Source organism: Vombatus ursinus, unplaced genomic scaffold (assembly GCF_900497805.2).
Source record: "Vombatus ursinus unplaced genomic scaffold, bare-nosed wombat genome assembly UNPS02014830.1, whole genome shotgun sequence".
Taxonomy (NCBI): domain Eukaryota; kingdom Metazoa; phylum Chordata; class Mammalia; order Diprotodontia; family Vombatidae; genus Vombatus; species Vombatus ursinus.
Genome location: NW_020954608.1, coordinates 45,895,917 through 45,910,296, shown reverse-complemented (window position 1 = coordinate 45,910,296; position 14,380 = coordinate 45,895,917). Strand labels below are relative to the sequence as shown.

Here is a 14,380-nt window from a genome sequence, read left to right as displayed (position 1 = left end):
TTATGAGCTGCTCTTAGCTATCTGAGAAGCCTTTGAGCTACATGCTGCTGCATTTCAAAATGGTAAGTCAGAATTCAATCTTGGTATCATGGACCTATGTTGATTTACTTTATTTCTCAAAAATTTCATTCAAATTTTGTACATGTTAAGATAGATTATATAGTTGCTAGTTTCATTCACAGCTATTTTGTTGAACCCAAAATGAAGAGCTTTACCAGTTAATCTGATCACTGTAGAAAATAAATAAAATAAGTTAGATCCCCAGACTAATTTGGTGTTGTGTTTTTTTTTTAGTTTGACTTTATAAAGTTATAAAAGTATCCAATTAACTGATAAATCTTCCCTTCACTAAATCCTAAGCCTGAAAGGGAAGCAAATCCTAAATGTATGGACCCCTACACTTATTACCTACATTCCTAATTGAAGGAAATAGTAAACTTCAATTAGAAGTTAGTGAAAATAAAGATGCATTTTTTTTGCAGTCAAGTTCACAGACCCCTTAAAATAAAACCCTCTGACTTAAGCAGAACTGCTCTTAACTGAGGGGAAATTGCTTCAGGAAGGGAAGAATGTTAGGAAACGTGGATGTCAATTTACTTTGCCCCGATTGCTGGATAACCTAGGGTGAGTCATTGTTCTTTGGTAAATAGAGATGAGGTCCTCAGCTAGCAATAAAAATTGCTAAGACTGGACTCAGTCTGTGTACTTAATTTCTGCTCCCTTTTAACCTACCAGTTTAATTTTATATTGAAAATATCAGAGAAAAGCAAGGTGGGACATAATGGAAGTAGGTATATTATCTTAAAAGTAACTGAAATTAATTCCTCCCTGAAATAAAAAGCTTTCTGTTGTAAAAGACATTTTAAATTAAAAAAAAATAATGGTAATAAAAGGGAACTAGATGAAGAGCAACTTCTAACTTTCCCCCCCATTTTTCTTTTACCAGGTCCTCATGTTTTAACTTGAAATGACCGTGTCATCTCCAATTAGGCCGCCCATCCAAACATGCGGACATATTATTTCTGCACTGATACAGGGAAGGAAATGGAGCTGTGGATGAAAGCCATGCTAGATGCTGCACTTGTACAGACAGAACCTGTCAAAAGGTAAAAGCACACAGGAGAAATCGTGGAGATTCCCAATCATGCGTCTTCCTCCATTCATTTGAATAGGCATGCCTATAATTGTTTTTGCTTCTGTGTGCATGTGTATCTGTGTGCAAGTGCTTAATAGCTTTATCATTATCATAGAAAATCTCTGTCTGTAGTGGATGAGGATTAGTAGATTTTTTGAAATCTTAGTGCCAGTTTAAAATCCTTGAGAACTTCTCCTGATCTCTTCTCCCATCTTTCCTATTCACTCATTTTCACCTGTCAGTATACCAGAGATGAGTCCAGACTCCTAATGTTCGAACTTCAATGTTTTTTCTTCTTACAGAATTACCTTTAATTTCAGGTAAGTAAATTTTTAGTTGTTATGATTGAAATTCTACTCAGATGTTTTCAAGATAATTTCTTTTAACTCCTTAATCCCAAAAAGGGAATTGATTTTACTGAATTTAGTTTAATTATATGTAAGTAAGGTAAGTTACCTTGCTTAATTTTTGCTGATGGTTTTAATAACAAGTATTATTGTGATAAATTCTAGTAATATTTGTCAATAGAGATTTTTTATTAAATAATTTCATGAATTTTTAATTATTTTTCCACATTTTTATTTTTCTTTTTAGTATATAAGAATTTTAAGCCACCATATAAATATACACATAGAATACCAAACTATTAAGAAAATACTTCCTGTCTGATTTGTTTTAAAACTTGAAATTATAATTAACTTTAGTATACAATTGAGAACTAATAGAAGGAAAAATCTGTTTCTTAAACTCCATGAGTTAGATAAAATTCTATATAAAAATATTATTGTATCAGCCAAGAAATAATTTGACAGAAACCCATAATATGTGTAAATATTTATTGATTCATCAACAAATAAACATTTATTGAATATTGCTTTATGTAACAAATGTGTTAAGTATAAAGTAATTTAGCTAGCATTTATTCATTTCCTACTACTTGTACACGGCACTAGGCTAGATACTGTGATACAAAGGTGAAAAACAACCTTCCAATCTTTAAGTCTATATTACAGTGTTAGAGGTGGTAATTAAGACATCCACATAAAAAGCATAATATAATATAGATTGTGATAAGAGCAAAGAGGTGTTCCACACAGATTAAGAAATGTGTGAGGAAGGAATTATGGTATTTTAAGCTGGGAAGATGAGGGAATGTTAGTGAAAGAAATGGTACATAATTAATCTGGACTATGAAGGAAGAGGATTTCGACACGGATGACATGGAGGAATATATGGAGGCATGATGCTCATCTTCTGAAGATAGGGATGGGCAAGAGTATAAAATTAAGAAATAGCTAAGAATTTAGTTTGGTTAGCACCTATAGGGCAAGAAAAGGAACAGAATTAAATCGAGATCAAAAGGCATCTTGGACAGCCTTGTTTGCCAGGTTGAAAAGTTTGCAGGCAGTGAGAAGCTTCTAAAGGTTTTTTTTTTTAGCAGGGGGGTTAATATGGTTCGGCCTGAGGATTAGGGGAATAAATCTAGTCACATTATGTGGGTTAGTTTAGAGAGAAAAGTGGATGGAAGCAAGGTTACCAGGTAGTGCACAACAATTTTTTATTTGAAATAATTCTTTGAGGGGGCAGCTAAGTGGCATAGTGGATAGAGCACCAGCCCTGGAGTCAGGAGGACCTGAGTTCAAATGTGGTCTCCAATCAGACACTTGACACTTACTAGCTGTGTGACCCTGGGCAAGTCACTTAACCTCAATTGCCTCGCACCCCACACCCTCCCCAAAAAAACATCCTTAGCCCAACAGTAGTCAAGTTTTCCTGTGTAAATAATTTCAAATTCTATCTGGGTTTCATCCTTACCCAGCGTTATACGACCCATACTTACTTTGGTTACTGTAATAATAACTAGGTTCAATTTTAAATTAGAGCTTACATTTTAATACTATTTTTTGTTTGTTTCTGTGTCTTTGTTTCACTTGGTTTTAAAAGTAAGTTGGTATATGTGACTTTTGTGATTAGTATTACTTATGTTATAAAGATTCATAATATTACATTGTACATGGAAATAGGGCAGATATTCAATTAAATATTAAAGTAGACTGGAAGATAGATACAAGACATTTTACTTTTAACTCACAATTTTAAAGAAGCATAACCACTTAAGAAAATAATATTTAAGAAGAAAGTTAGCTTGCTTGCCGGTATAAATGCTACCCTGAATTTTTGTAATGTCACACTTCTAATTTGTTTATAAAAATAGCATTTTCTGCCACAGCACCATATAAATACCCTGACATTAAAGAAGCCTAAACTCTTTTCCCACTAAGCATAATGGAATTTGAAAAGCCATATGGAATAAATTGAAAACTTTAAAAAAATATACTTAGTACCTAATAGAAGAAAACCAAGGCTTAAGTAGTAATCTGCTATGCTTAGCATCTGCTAAAAGAAGAAAATTTTGGCATAAAATAGTTATCGCCATGATTAAAGTTTTCAGTCTAAAAACCAAAGGCTTTTGAGTAGTAATTAATTTTAAATAATTAATGAATAATTCTAAGTAATTTCCAAGAATATGAATTGAAGGGGAAAAAAAAACCATGAAACAATGTTAAATGACAAATGGATGATTATTCTGTGGTTGTCAGTTGGACGGGGGAGGCTTGCTAAATCTCTATTAGTAAACTGAACCATTTTCTAGAATGTTACTTTTCCAGAAACTGCCAAATAGACATAATGTTAATGTCATTTCCCTTTGTTTTATCTTCTTTGGAAATTAAAAATTCTGTAAACAATCCCATAATTTTGTTTCATTTTTTCTGATTAGTCTCAGTCCAACTTTTTTTTTTAACCATTTTTTTACTTCCATACATTTCTCATCCAGTTTCTCTACATATGTCTGAAATTGGGTATAACATTCTAAAGGTCTTACCAGTCCTTATTATAATAAAAATTCCTGTGTTTTTCACCAATATCCCAATATATGCTTATATTTTAATATCACTACATTTATGCAAATTTGTTATCTGCCGTGATTCTCCTCTCCTCCTCTCTCCCATGGATATACCACCATTTCTAACCATATATCTATCAGTCTGGTATATTAGTAAAAGTGATTTTAGTTGTTTTTTTTTTCCTAGAGTATATCTCAGGAAAAAATAATGATGATAATTTATGTTTATATAGCATATAAGGTTTTGTTAAGTGCATCACATAAATTATTTCATTTGAACCTCACTTCAACTGGTTATTTATTGTATCTGTTTTGACTAAATCACCTATATTTTTTTTTTTTTTTTTTTTTTGGTTTTAGGGTGGATAAGATAACGTCTGAAAAGGCACCAACTAGAGAGGTCAATAATATTTCCAACCATAGGGTGCTAATTAAGCCAGAGACACAGAGCAGCCAGAAAAAGAAAGAAGTAAGAAGAAGTGAAGAAAAAAGGGCCTTAGAAGCTGAAAAATATGGATTTCAGAAGGATGGTCAAGATAGACCTTTAACAAAAATTAACAGTGTAAAATTGAATTCTCTGCCTTCAGAGTATGAGAGTTTAACAACCAACACAAATCAGCCTGGACGCTACCGGCCAGCTCAAACCGATGGTTCAGAAGCTAAAGCAATCAATGTTAGCCTTGCAGACCTTAGAAGTGGAAGTCATCATAATACTGTGCCAGTTCATATCGAATCTGATCGAGTTATACAAAGAACCAATTCAATGTTGCAACTGGAGCAGTGGATTAAGATCCAGAAGGGGAAGGGTCATGAGGAGGAGACCAGGGGGTAAGTTTCCTACAGTTATGTTTTTGTGAACCCTCCGTTTAGTCAGATAGTTTTTATTGTGGCAAGATTTTCTGCTAAAATCTATAAATACATAAAATTATATACATAACCATGCCAATCCAAACTCTCATCACCTCATGATCTATTATAATAGTCTTCTCTCCCTACTTTTAGTCTCTATCTTTTCTGATCCATTCTTCACATTTCTAAATCACAGATCTGACCATATCACTCTCCCCTTTTCAAGACATTTTGATGGTTCCCCACTGCAGTATGAAATATGAGCTCATCTATTTCTTATTTAAGCTCATCTATTTTCTTATTTAAAACCCTTTATGATCTAGCACCAGCCTACCTTTCTAGATTTATTATATATTACTTACTCTCACACACGTAACATTCTAGGCAAACTGTCCTAATTGCTGTTTTCAGTACATGATGTCATCTTGATGTCATCTTCCTTCTCACCTTTGCACAAGCTGATCCCCCTGTGCAATACTGTCTCTCCTCACCCTTGTCTCCAACATCAGTTCCCTTTTCTCCACTTCACATGGTACCCTCTAGTTCAAGCCTTTATAACCTTGCCTCAGGACTAATATCATAGCCTAACTGGTAAAGAAGAGAGAGCCTTGTTGTTCAGTAGTTTTCAGTTGTGTCTAACTGTTCGGGACCCCATTTGGGGTTTTCTTGGCAAAGATACTGAAGTGGTTTGCCATTTCCTTCTCCAGCTCATTTTACAGACAGAGAAACTAAAGCAGACAGGGTTAAGTGACTTGCCCAGAGTCAAACAGCTCATAAGTGTGTGAAGCCAGATTTGAACTCAAGTGGATGAGTCGTCTTGACTCCAGGCCCAGAACTCTATCCACTGCCCCACCTAGCTACCTCAGTCTAGAACCAGACAAACTGAGCCATCTTCCATAGAACTGCCAAAGTGATATTCTTAAAGCACAAGACTGGTGCTATCACTCCCTGGCTCAAGTAGCATGGTGACTTCTTGCTTCTATGCAAACCCCTATTTGGAATTAAAAACCCTTCACAACCTTGCTAACGCCTGTTTTCCCTTACTCATTTCACATTTTCCCTCTCATTCACTCTAGGTGCCAGGCAGGCTAGCGTGCTTGGTTTTCCCAGTACACAACATTCTGTCTCCCACCTATGTGCCTTTGTACAAACTGGCCCCCATAGCTGGAAAACTCTTCCTTCTGCCCTTTGGCTCTTGGAATCTATGTCATGTCAAGGCTCAACTCAGGTGCCACCTTCTATTCAAGACCTTTTTATCCTCCTTCAGTTATTAGTGCTTTCTTCTCTCCCACTGGGATTGCTTTATATCTGTTTTGTGCATATTTTATATTTGTTTATCTGTGTATCATATTTATTACTTTGTATAGGTGCTTAATAAATGATTATTGAATTGGATTATAGATTCAGAACTGGAAGGAACCTTATAAATTTCATCCATTCCCTTCATTTTATCCATGAGAAAATTAAGTCACAGAGAAGTTAAATGAATTTCCTAGTGAAACAGCTGGTAAAAGTCTGAGGCAGAATTTCAATTCAGATCTTACTGACTCAAGTCCAGCATCCTGTTATATTTTACCCACTATACTTCTTCGCAAAAGAATTGTATAGATTGTGAGAGACATTAAATATTAGTCTGAGGAGTTTGTATTTTAGCCTACCCACAGCACCAAGTTATTTGCCCAAAGCAATAGCATGGTCAGATCTCCATTTTAGGAAGATTATTTGTACACCTTTGTGGAATATAAATTGGATAAGACTGAGACAGGAAGTAGGAAAACCAATTAGGATGCTATTAAAATAGCAAGGTTGACTAGTGATGAGGACCTGAAAAAAGGGACAGATTCAGGAAATGCCATTAACCTCAATACTGTCTAAGTTGGTTTGCCCCCTAGCTTCCTTCAAAGCTTATCTTAAGTGCCAGCCTACATGATCTCTTATCCCTATGGCTAATCTTCCCATCCCTCCCCAATTTTTATTTTATTTTGTGCAAAATTTGCATTTACTTACTTGTGTATGTGCTTTTTTCATCCAGAAGAATATACACACCTTAAGGCCAAGAAATAATTCATGTTGTCTTTTTATCCTCAGCATCTAGCATGGTGCCTCAACACCAAGTAGGTGCTTAATAATTACTTACTGGTTGAGCACAAACCTCCTCTTTATATATTTGGTTTAGTCCAGTTACTTCTCATCTTTATTTTACTCAGTAACATTTCCACTTTCTCTAGAATTACGTCCAGTATTATGATGTTCGAGACCAGAAGTTCTGGTTCCCCTGTCTTTGGTGGTATGAAGAGTTGGTTATATCTTTGGAGAAGTTGACCATCTGGTTTTGTTTTGTTTTTGAAGGGGGCAGTATATTTTGTCTCCTTTCACATTTCATCTTTAAATATGCTTGAATGACTTTACTTATGTCTCTCCCTTCCTTTTGTAACATACTACCAAGTTGCATTCCAGTTTTGGGTGGACTAATTCACAGTTCTACCAGCAATCTGTTTTTCAGCATTCAGCAATATGTTTTTCAGCATGCTTGTCTTTCAGTATTCAATATTTATATATTTTGTCATCTTTCCCAATTTGCTGGGTGTGAGGAGAAAACACAAATTTATTTTAATTTCTATTTTTTCTTATTCTTAATGAATATATATGTTTTCACGTGGTTATTTGTACTATGCAATTCTTTTTTTTTTTTTTTTTTTTTTTTTTTGGTGAGACAATCGGGGTTAAGTGACTTGCCCAGGGTTACACAGCCAGTAAGTGTTGAGTGTCTGAGGCCAGATTTGAACTCAGGTCCTCCTGACTCCCAGGGCTGGAGCAGCCAGCTGCCCCTTATGCAGTTCTTTTTGAAAACATTTTGTTCACGTCCTTTGACCATTTGTTTGTTTGTTATGTGGGAGTAGCTCTTGATATTATGCATTTTGGTCAATTCTCTGTATATTTTGCATGTCATTTTTTAAAATAGATATTATATCTAAATATTTTCCCACTTATAGTTTCTCTTCTAATTCTGTTGATTTTATATTTTATTTCTGATTCATTAATTTGTATAAAAACTTTTAAACACATAGTCAGAATCATTTTTTTTAATGATTTCTTATATCTCGTATTTGGTTAAGAATTTTTTCATAGATATAGCTGTGAAATATTCCTTATCTTATTCTCTTTTCCTTGCTCTTTTTCTTTTTTTAAATATAAAGTTTGCTGTATCATTTGGAGCATATTGTAGTATATGGTGTATGTTATTGATATGAAACCTAGTTTCTGCTGAACTGCTTTCCAGTTTTCCCATGATTTCTTGCAAAAAGGGAATCTTTCTCCCTATAATTTGTGTTCTCAAGTTCGTTAAGCACTCGGCTATTTTTTCAGTTGTGTCCGTTTCCCATTTATTTGGTCTTTCCTATTGATACGCTTTACTGTTTCTAGTAGTGCTAAATAGTTTTCATGACTACTGCTTTCTAATGTAGTTTAAGATCAAGTAATGCTATACCTTCTTTATTTGTACTTTTTCTTATTTCCTTGATGTACTTTGTGATCTTCTAAATGAATTTTATTTCTTTTTTGTCTATTCCTTAAAAAAAAAATAAAAATTATCCCTTTAGTAATTTAATATACCACTAGCATAGGTAGCATTATCATTTTTAATATTAGCGTGACTTAACTATGAACAGTAATATCTGTAATCATATAATTGTTGTATCTGTAGAAATCTTGTGTTTGTTGGTAAGTTAATTCCCAGATATTTTACACGTTTTGTGGCTTTATTTAAAGGAATTTGTTATCTCTTCCTGAGCTTTGTTAGAAATACATAGAAAAATGATAATAATTTTTTATGTTATCTCTTCCTGAGCTTTGTTAGAAATACATAGAAAAATGATAATAATTTTTTATGAATTACTACATGGTTGTATCTACTATTATCCCAACTTTTTTTGCTGATTGCCTGAGGTTTTCCTATTACACCATCATGCCATCCAAATATAGAGATTTTTCTGTCTCCTTTTTGCTAGTGGTAATACCATTGATACTGTTTTCTTGTGTTATTGTTATAGCTAGCATTTCTAGAACTATGTCAAGTTCTATGTCAAGTTCAAGTGAGGAGAAATCTTTGCTTTATCCTTGTTTGTACAGCGAACACTTCTAGTGTTTCTCCATCAGAATTGGTGCTAACTCTTATTTTATATATATGCTTTTGATCATATTAAAGAAGGGCCCTTCTATGCTCTGTCCTTTTTAGAATCTTTAACATAAGTAAGTGCTGTATTTTGTTGGGGTTTTTTTATATTGAATTTTTTTGTTGTTTTTATGGCTATATTTATTGTTTTCCTTATGTTGAACCATCTTAGTAATGATATGGATCCAACTAAGTCATAGTGTATTATTTTCTAGATATCTTTAATCCTGGTTTTCCCTCTACTGCTTCTTTTTGTCTTGAGGCAATGCTGATGATGATCTTCTACCATCCTTCTCTGTAAAATTTTACAAATATTATTAAACCATTATTGCCCTGGATGCCAAATTTTTTCACTTGGCAAGTAAGACAGGTGTTTTCTGACTAAAGAATGTTAAAGGCTCTTCTAGATGTCTTGTTATGGCAGTTGAATTTACATATGAGTCCAGAATTAGTGTAGAAGTCCTTTCTTCTGTCCATTTCCCAACTTTCAGGTTCAATAACTTACTTAAACAGGTCAAACTGGAGTTCTTTTATAATTGTATGCCATATCTTTTTCACTTATTTACTTTTTCTAGCTTGTATTAGTTTTGTTCTTTGCTCTGATGATCTGATTATACACAAATAGCTGATTTAGGAATGAATCCGTTATGAGTAACAGATTGTTTCCTTAGAAAAATGTCTCCTAAGTTCTCAGTCCCTTTTACCAATTGCCTATTGGATATTTCTAACTAGATGTAATATTTTGTTATTGTTTAGTTGTTTCTCAGTCATGTCCAATCCCTTTTTGGGGTTTTCTTGGCAAAGATACTGGAGTGGTTTGCCATTTCCTTCTCCAGCCCATTTTACAGATGAGGAACTGAGGCAAACAAGGTTAAGTGACTTGCCGAAGGTCACACAACTGTCTGAGGCCCTGAGATACACAATTGTCTAAGGCCAGATTTGAACTCATCAAGATGATTGTTCCTGATTCCAAGGCCAGTGGTCTCTCCTGTGCCACCCACCTGCCCATATACTATAGGCATCTCAAACTCAACAAGTCCAAATGAAACTCATTATTTGTCCCTCAAAATTCACCTCCTTCCTAACTTTCTAATTCCTAATGAGGTCATCATCATCATCATTCTTCTAGTCCCACAAGTTTACAGTCTTAGTTGAAATAAAAATAGTTAACATTATTAATCTTATAGTGTGCCAGGCACTGTATGAACACTGTGAATACAAAACCAAAAAAGAAAATTTTCCCTGCCCTCAAAGAGTGTTACATTCGGGGGGTGGGGGGGAGGTGAGGATTTCTGGTTTGGTTATCTTTTTGTTTTTCTTTTAATTTGGGGGTTGGTGGTGATTTGGAACTGATTTCACTGTAATTTCAGTGGTCCAGATCACTTGTGGTAAGGGAATTCCTTCCTTTAGTAGAAATCAGCCTCTGCTTTATAATGTACACTTAAAAAAATGATGGGGTTAACTGAGAGGTTCAGTGACTAGCCCATGTTAACACTTCCAGTATGTCTTAAAAGTAGTGCTGATTCCAAAATCAATTTTTTATCCATTATGCCACACTGCCTTTTAGGGCTGGGTAGCATTTACATGTATGCATAAAAGTAAATATAAAATATATTTGTATGTGAATCCATGCCTCTGGTTTGTTTTAATCTGTACTACTTTGATGATGATGGGGTCAAGCATTATTTTAATGATTTAACAATTTTTATTTCCTTTTTTTGAAAATTGTTTCTTCACACACTTTGAATTTTTAACTGTGGAATGAGAATTACCATGGTTACTTTTCAACTGTTTTCATGTACTTAACAAATCTAAACCATCCTTCATATATCCTGTAAATATTTTGCTTGATCTATTATTGTTTTTCTTTTCATAATACTGTTTTTGTTATATAATTTTTAAAAATTTCCATGAAGTTAATGCTGTTGTTATGTCTCTCTCATGGAATCTTGTATGATTTTAACAGGTGGATAAGAAAAACCTTCTTGGATAAAGACATTTAAAATAGAATTTTGCACTAATGAAGCCAGTGCTTCTTTTAATCAGCAAATGAATGATAAGCACAGTTGACCCTCTGTACTTTTCAGTCAGTTGTGAGCCTAAAGATATGGTTTGCTATCAAATAAGGTTTATAAAAACTTGTCTACTCGCTTCTTAATCTTTCATCAGGGATAACAGTGCCCCTGAAATGTGTGTATTCTCATGAAGATTTTGGAGCCCGGAAAAAATTGATTGTATGCTATGATAGTTAAACATATTTTCTCTATCACCTCTTCTTTGTTGTGTTGCAGTAATTATTTAAATAGTTCTATGTAGTAATTATATAAATAATTCTCCCAGTTCTTCTCACTTCATTCTGCATCATTTTATACTAATCTTTCTGTTTTTCCTATAACTTTTCCCTTTTGTCATGTCATACAGTACAAATATTCCATTATATTAATACACCATAGTTTGTTCAGTCACTTTGCAACTGATGAACGCTCACTTTGATTCTAGATTTTTGCTACAAGAGAAAATACTCTATAGATATTTTTGTACATATGGGTAATTTCACTTTCTTTTTATATTTTTGTGGTCTGAAATGGTATTGTGTCAAAGGGTATGCATAGTTTAATGACTTTTGGGGTATAGTTTCAAATTACTTTCCAGTATGATTGTGCCAAGTCACTAGTCTACCAACAGTGCATATTGATGATACATGATGGGCATTAGTATGCCTATTCTCCCACAATCCTTCCAATACTATCAGAGAAACTTACTCCAAAGATTTTTTTTTGCCCCAGTTAACTGTGTTTCCTTTCTAAATCTCACTGCTTTGCTTTTCTGCAAAACCTTTTCAATTTTATATAATCAAAATTACCCAAATTATTGCCTGTGATCCTCTCTGTCCTTTGTTTGGTCAAGATCTCTTCTCCTTTCCGTAACTATGGAAGGTAACTACTTCACACTTCCACTAATGGGTTTGACCTTTCATGTCAAGGTCATATATTCATTTAGAACTTATTGTGGTCATATAATGTGAGTTCTTGATCTGAACCTAATTTCTGCCAGATTGTTTCTCAGCTTTCAGTAAATAGTCTGTGTTTCAGAAGTATAGACTCTTTGGATTTATTGAATACTATCCTACTGTGGTCATTTGCTTTTGTATCTTGTGTTCTTGATCTCTCCCTCTGACCTACTTTTCTCATTTGTAACCAAATAGTTACAAATAGTTTTGATGATTACTGCTTTTAGTATGTAATTTGAGACCTGGTACTGACAGGCCACCCACCTTACTTCATTATTTTGTTATCATTTTTTTCTAGTTCACAAAATAATCCTGGTAGTTTGGTATGGCAATGAGTCTATAAATTAATTTAGATATTCCCATAATTTTTATTATATTAGCATGGTCCAACTATGACCAGTTATTTCCTCTGTACCTGTTTTTGTTGGGCTTTGTTGGTAATGTACAGAAAGACTGATTTTTGTGAGCATATACAGCTACTTTACTGTGTTATTGTTTCTAGTAATTTTTTATTGAATTTCTAGGGAAGGCTGAGAAAAACAGCCTATTATCTGCAAAAAGCAATGATTTTGTTTCTTCTTTGCCTATTCTCATTCCCTCAACCTCTTTTGTTTGTATGTTGCTATAGTTGGCATTTCTAGAACTATACCAAATAATATTGCTATAGATATCAGAACCATGTTTTATACCAGATTTTATTGGAAAGGCTTCTGATTTTTCCATTACAGCTGATTGTTGCCCATGGTTGTATTTTTAAATTGTATATTTTTTCAATTAACAACCATCTGCCCTCTCTCATTCCCTTTCCCTAGGGGAAAAAAGAAGAAAGAAAATGCTTGCAATAAATGTACATAGCCAAGTAAAACATATTTCAACATTGTCCATGTCCAAAAATGTGTGTGTTCGGCAGCTAGGTGGCGCAGTGGATAGAGGATCGGCCCTAGAGTCATGAGGATCTGAGTTCAAATGCAGCCTCAGACACATAACACTTACTAGCTGTGTGACCATGAGCAAATCACTTAATCCCATTGACTAACCAGGAGAAAAAAATGTGTCTCACTCAATATTGAGTCCATCACCACTCTTTGAGGAGGTGGCCTCCTCTGTCCTTTGGAATTGTGATAATCAGTCCTCTGGAATTGCGATGGATCGTTGCATTGATCAAATTTCTTAAGGTTTTCAAAATTGGTTGTTTTTATAGTGTTGTTTAAAATTTTTTCTCAGCAATACAGTGATTTTCCAGATAATTCCAAAGGACTCATGATGAAAAATCTATCCACCTCCAGAGAAAGAACTAATGGAGTCTGAATGCGGATCAAAGCATACTATTTTTCATTTTCTTAATTATTTTCATGGGGTTTTTTTTGTTGTTGTTCTTTTGGTTTTTTTGCTCTGTGTTTTCTCTCACAACATGACTAATATAGAAATGTTTTGCATGATTGCACACCAAATTGCTTACCATTTTGGGAAAGGAGAGGAGAAAACAAGAGAATTTGGAACTCAAGATTTTTAAAAAATGAATGTAAAAAATTGTTTTTACATGTAATTGGGAAAGATGTTATTCAAAATAAAATTTGTTTTCTAGTTATGCTCATTTCATTTAATATCACTTCAGTGTGAGTGCTTTGTATAGACTTCTACTTACACCCCCAATTATATAAGTTCCCATTCCTTTTTTCCCTACTTTTCTTCTTTTTAGATAATGAAAATGTAACAGATCACCCCCAAGGTCTCTATCTTATTTAATTTCTTCTTTGACCCCTGTTGACATCACAGTTTTGGGGTTTTTTTTGTTGTTTTTGTTTGGGTTTGTTTTGTTTTGTTTTTGTTTTTGAGTGAGGCAGTTGGGATTAAGTGACTTGCCTGGGGTCACACACCTAGTGAGTGTTACATGTCTGAGGCCAGATTTGATCTCAGGTCTTCGTGACTCCAGGGCGGGTGCTCTATCCACTGCACCATCTAGCTGCCCCAACATCACAGCTGTTAGGATGTGCTTGTATAACTTCATTTATACCACTTCATCTGTATAAAATTATTTTCCAACTACTCACTTTTATTTACCTTTTTTGTGTTTCTCTTTACTCCTGTGTTTTTATTTCAAAGTTTCCATTGAATGCTCTGGTTTTTTTTCCATCAAAATATTTGGAAGCTCTTTTTCGTTAAAAGCCCATTTGCTGGATATTAGTTATTCTTGGTTTTAAGTCTGTATTATTTGACTTCTCTGCTCTATTTTTAGTTTTTTATATGATACACCTTATTATTTTGTGAGATATATTCTGTTTTTTCCATCTTCTGGCTTTGTTTTAATAT

At 34.0% G+C, this 14,380-nt stretch overlaps 1 protein-coding gene across 10 annotated transcripts in view; it reads left to right on the top strand.

The window, feature by feature from the left end:
• PLEKHA5 (pleckstrin homology domain containing A5) overlaps nucleotides 1–14,380 on the top strand; it is a 182,910-nt gene that overhangs the window by 105,485 nt on the left and 63,045 nt on the right. For all 10 annotated transcript variants that reach the window (XM_027838661.1, XM_027838658.1, XM_027838660.1 and 7 more), the window contains 2 exons: nucleotides 991–1,106; nucleotides 4,401–4,868. In XM_027838661.1, the coding sequence (XP_027694462.1) occupies nucleotides 991–1,106; nucleotides 4,401–4,868 (584 nt within the window). The remainder of the gene's footprint in view (nucleotides 1–990; nucleotides 1,107–4,400; nucleotides 4,869–14,380) is intronic.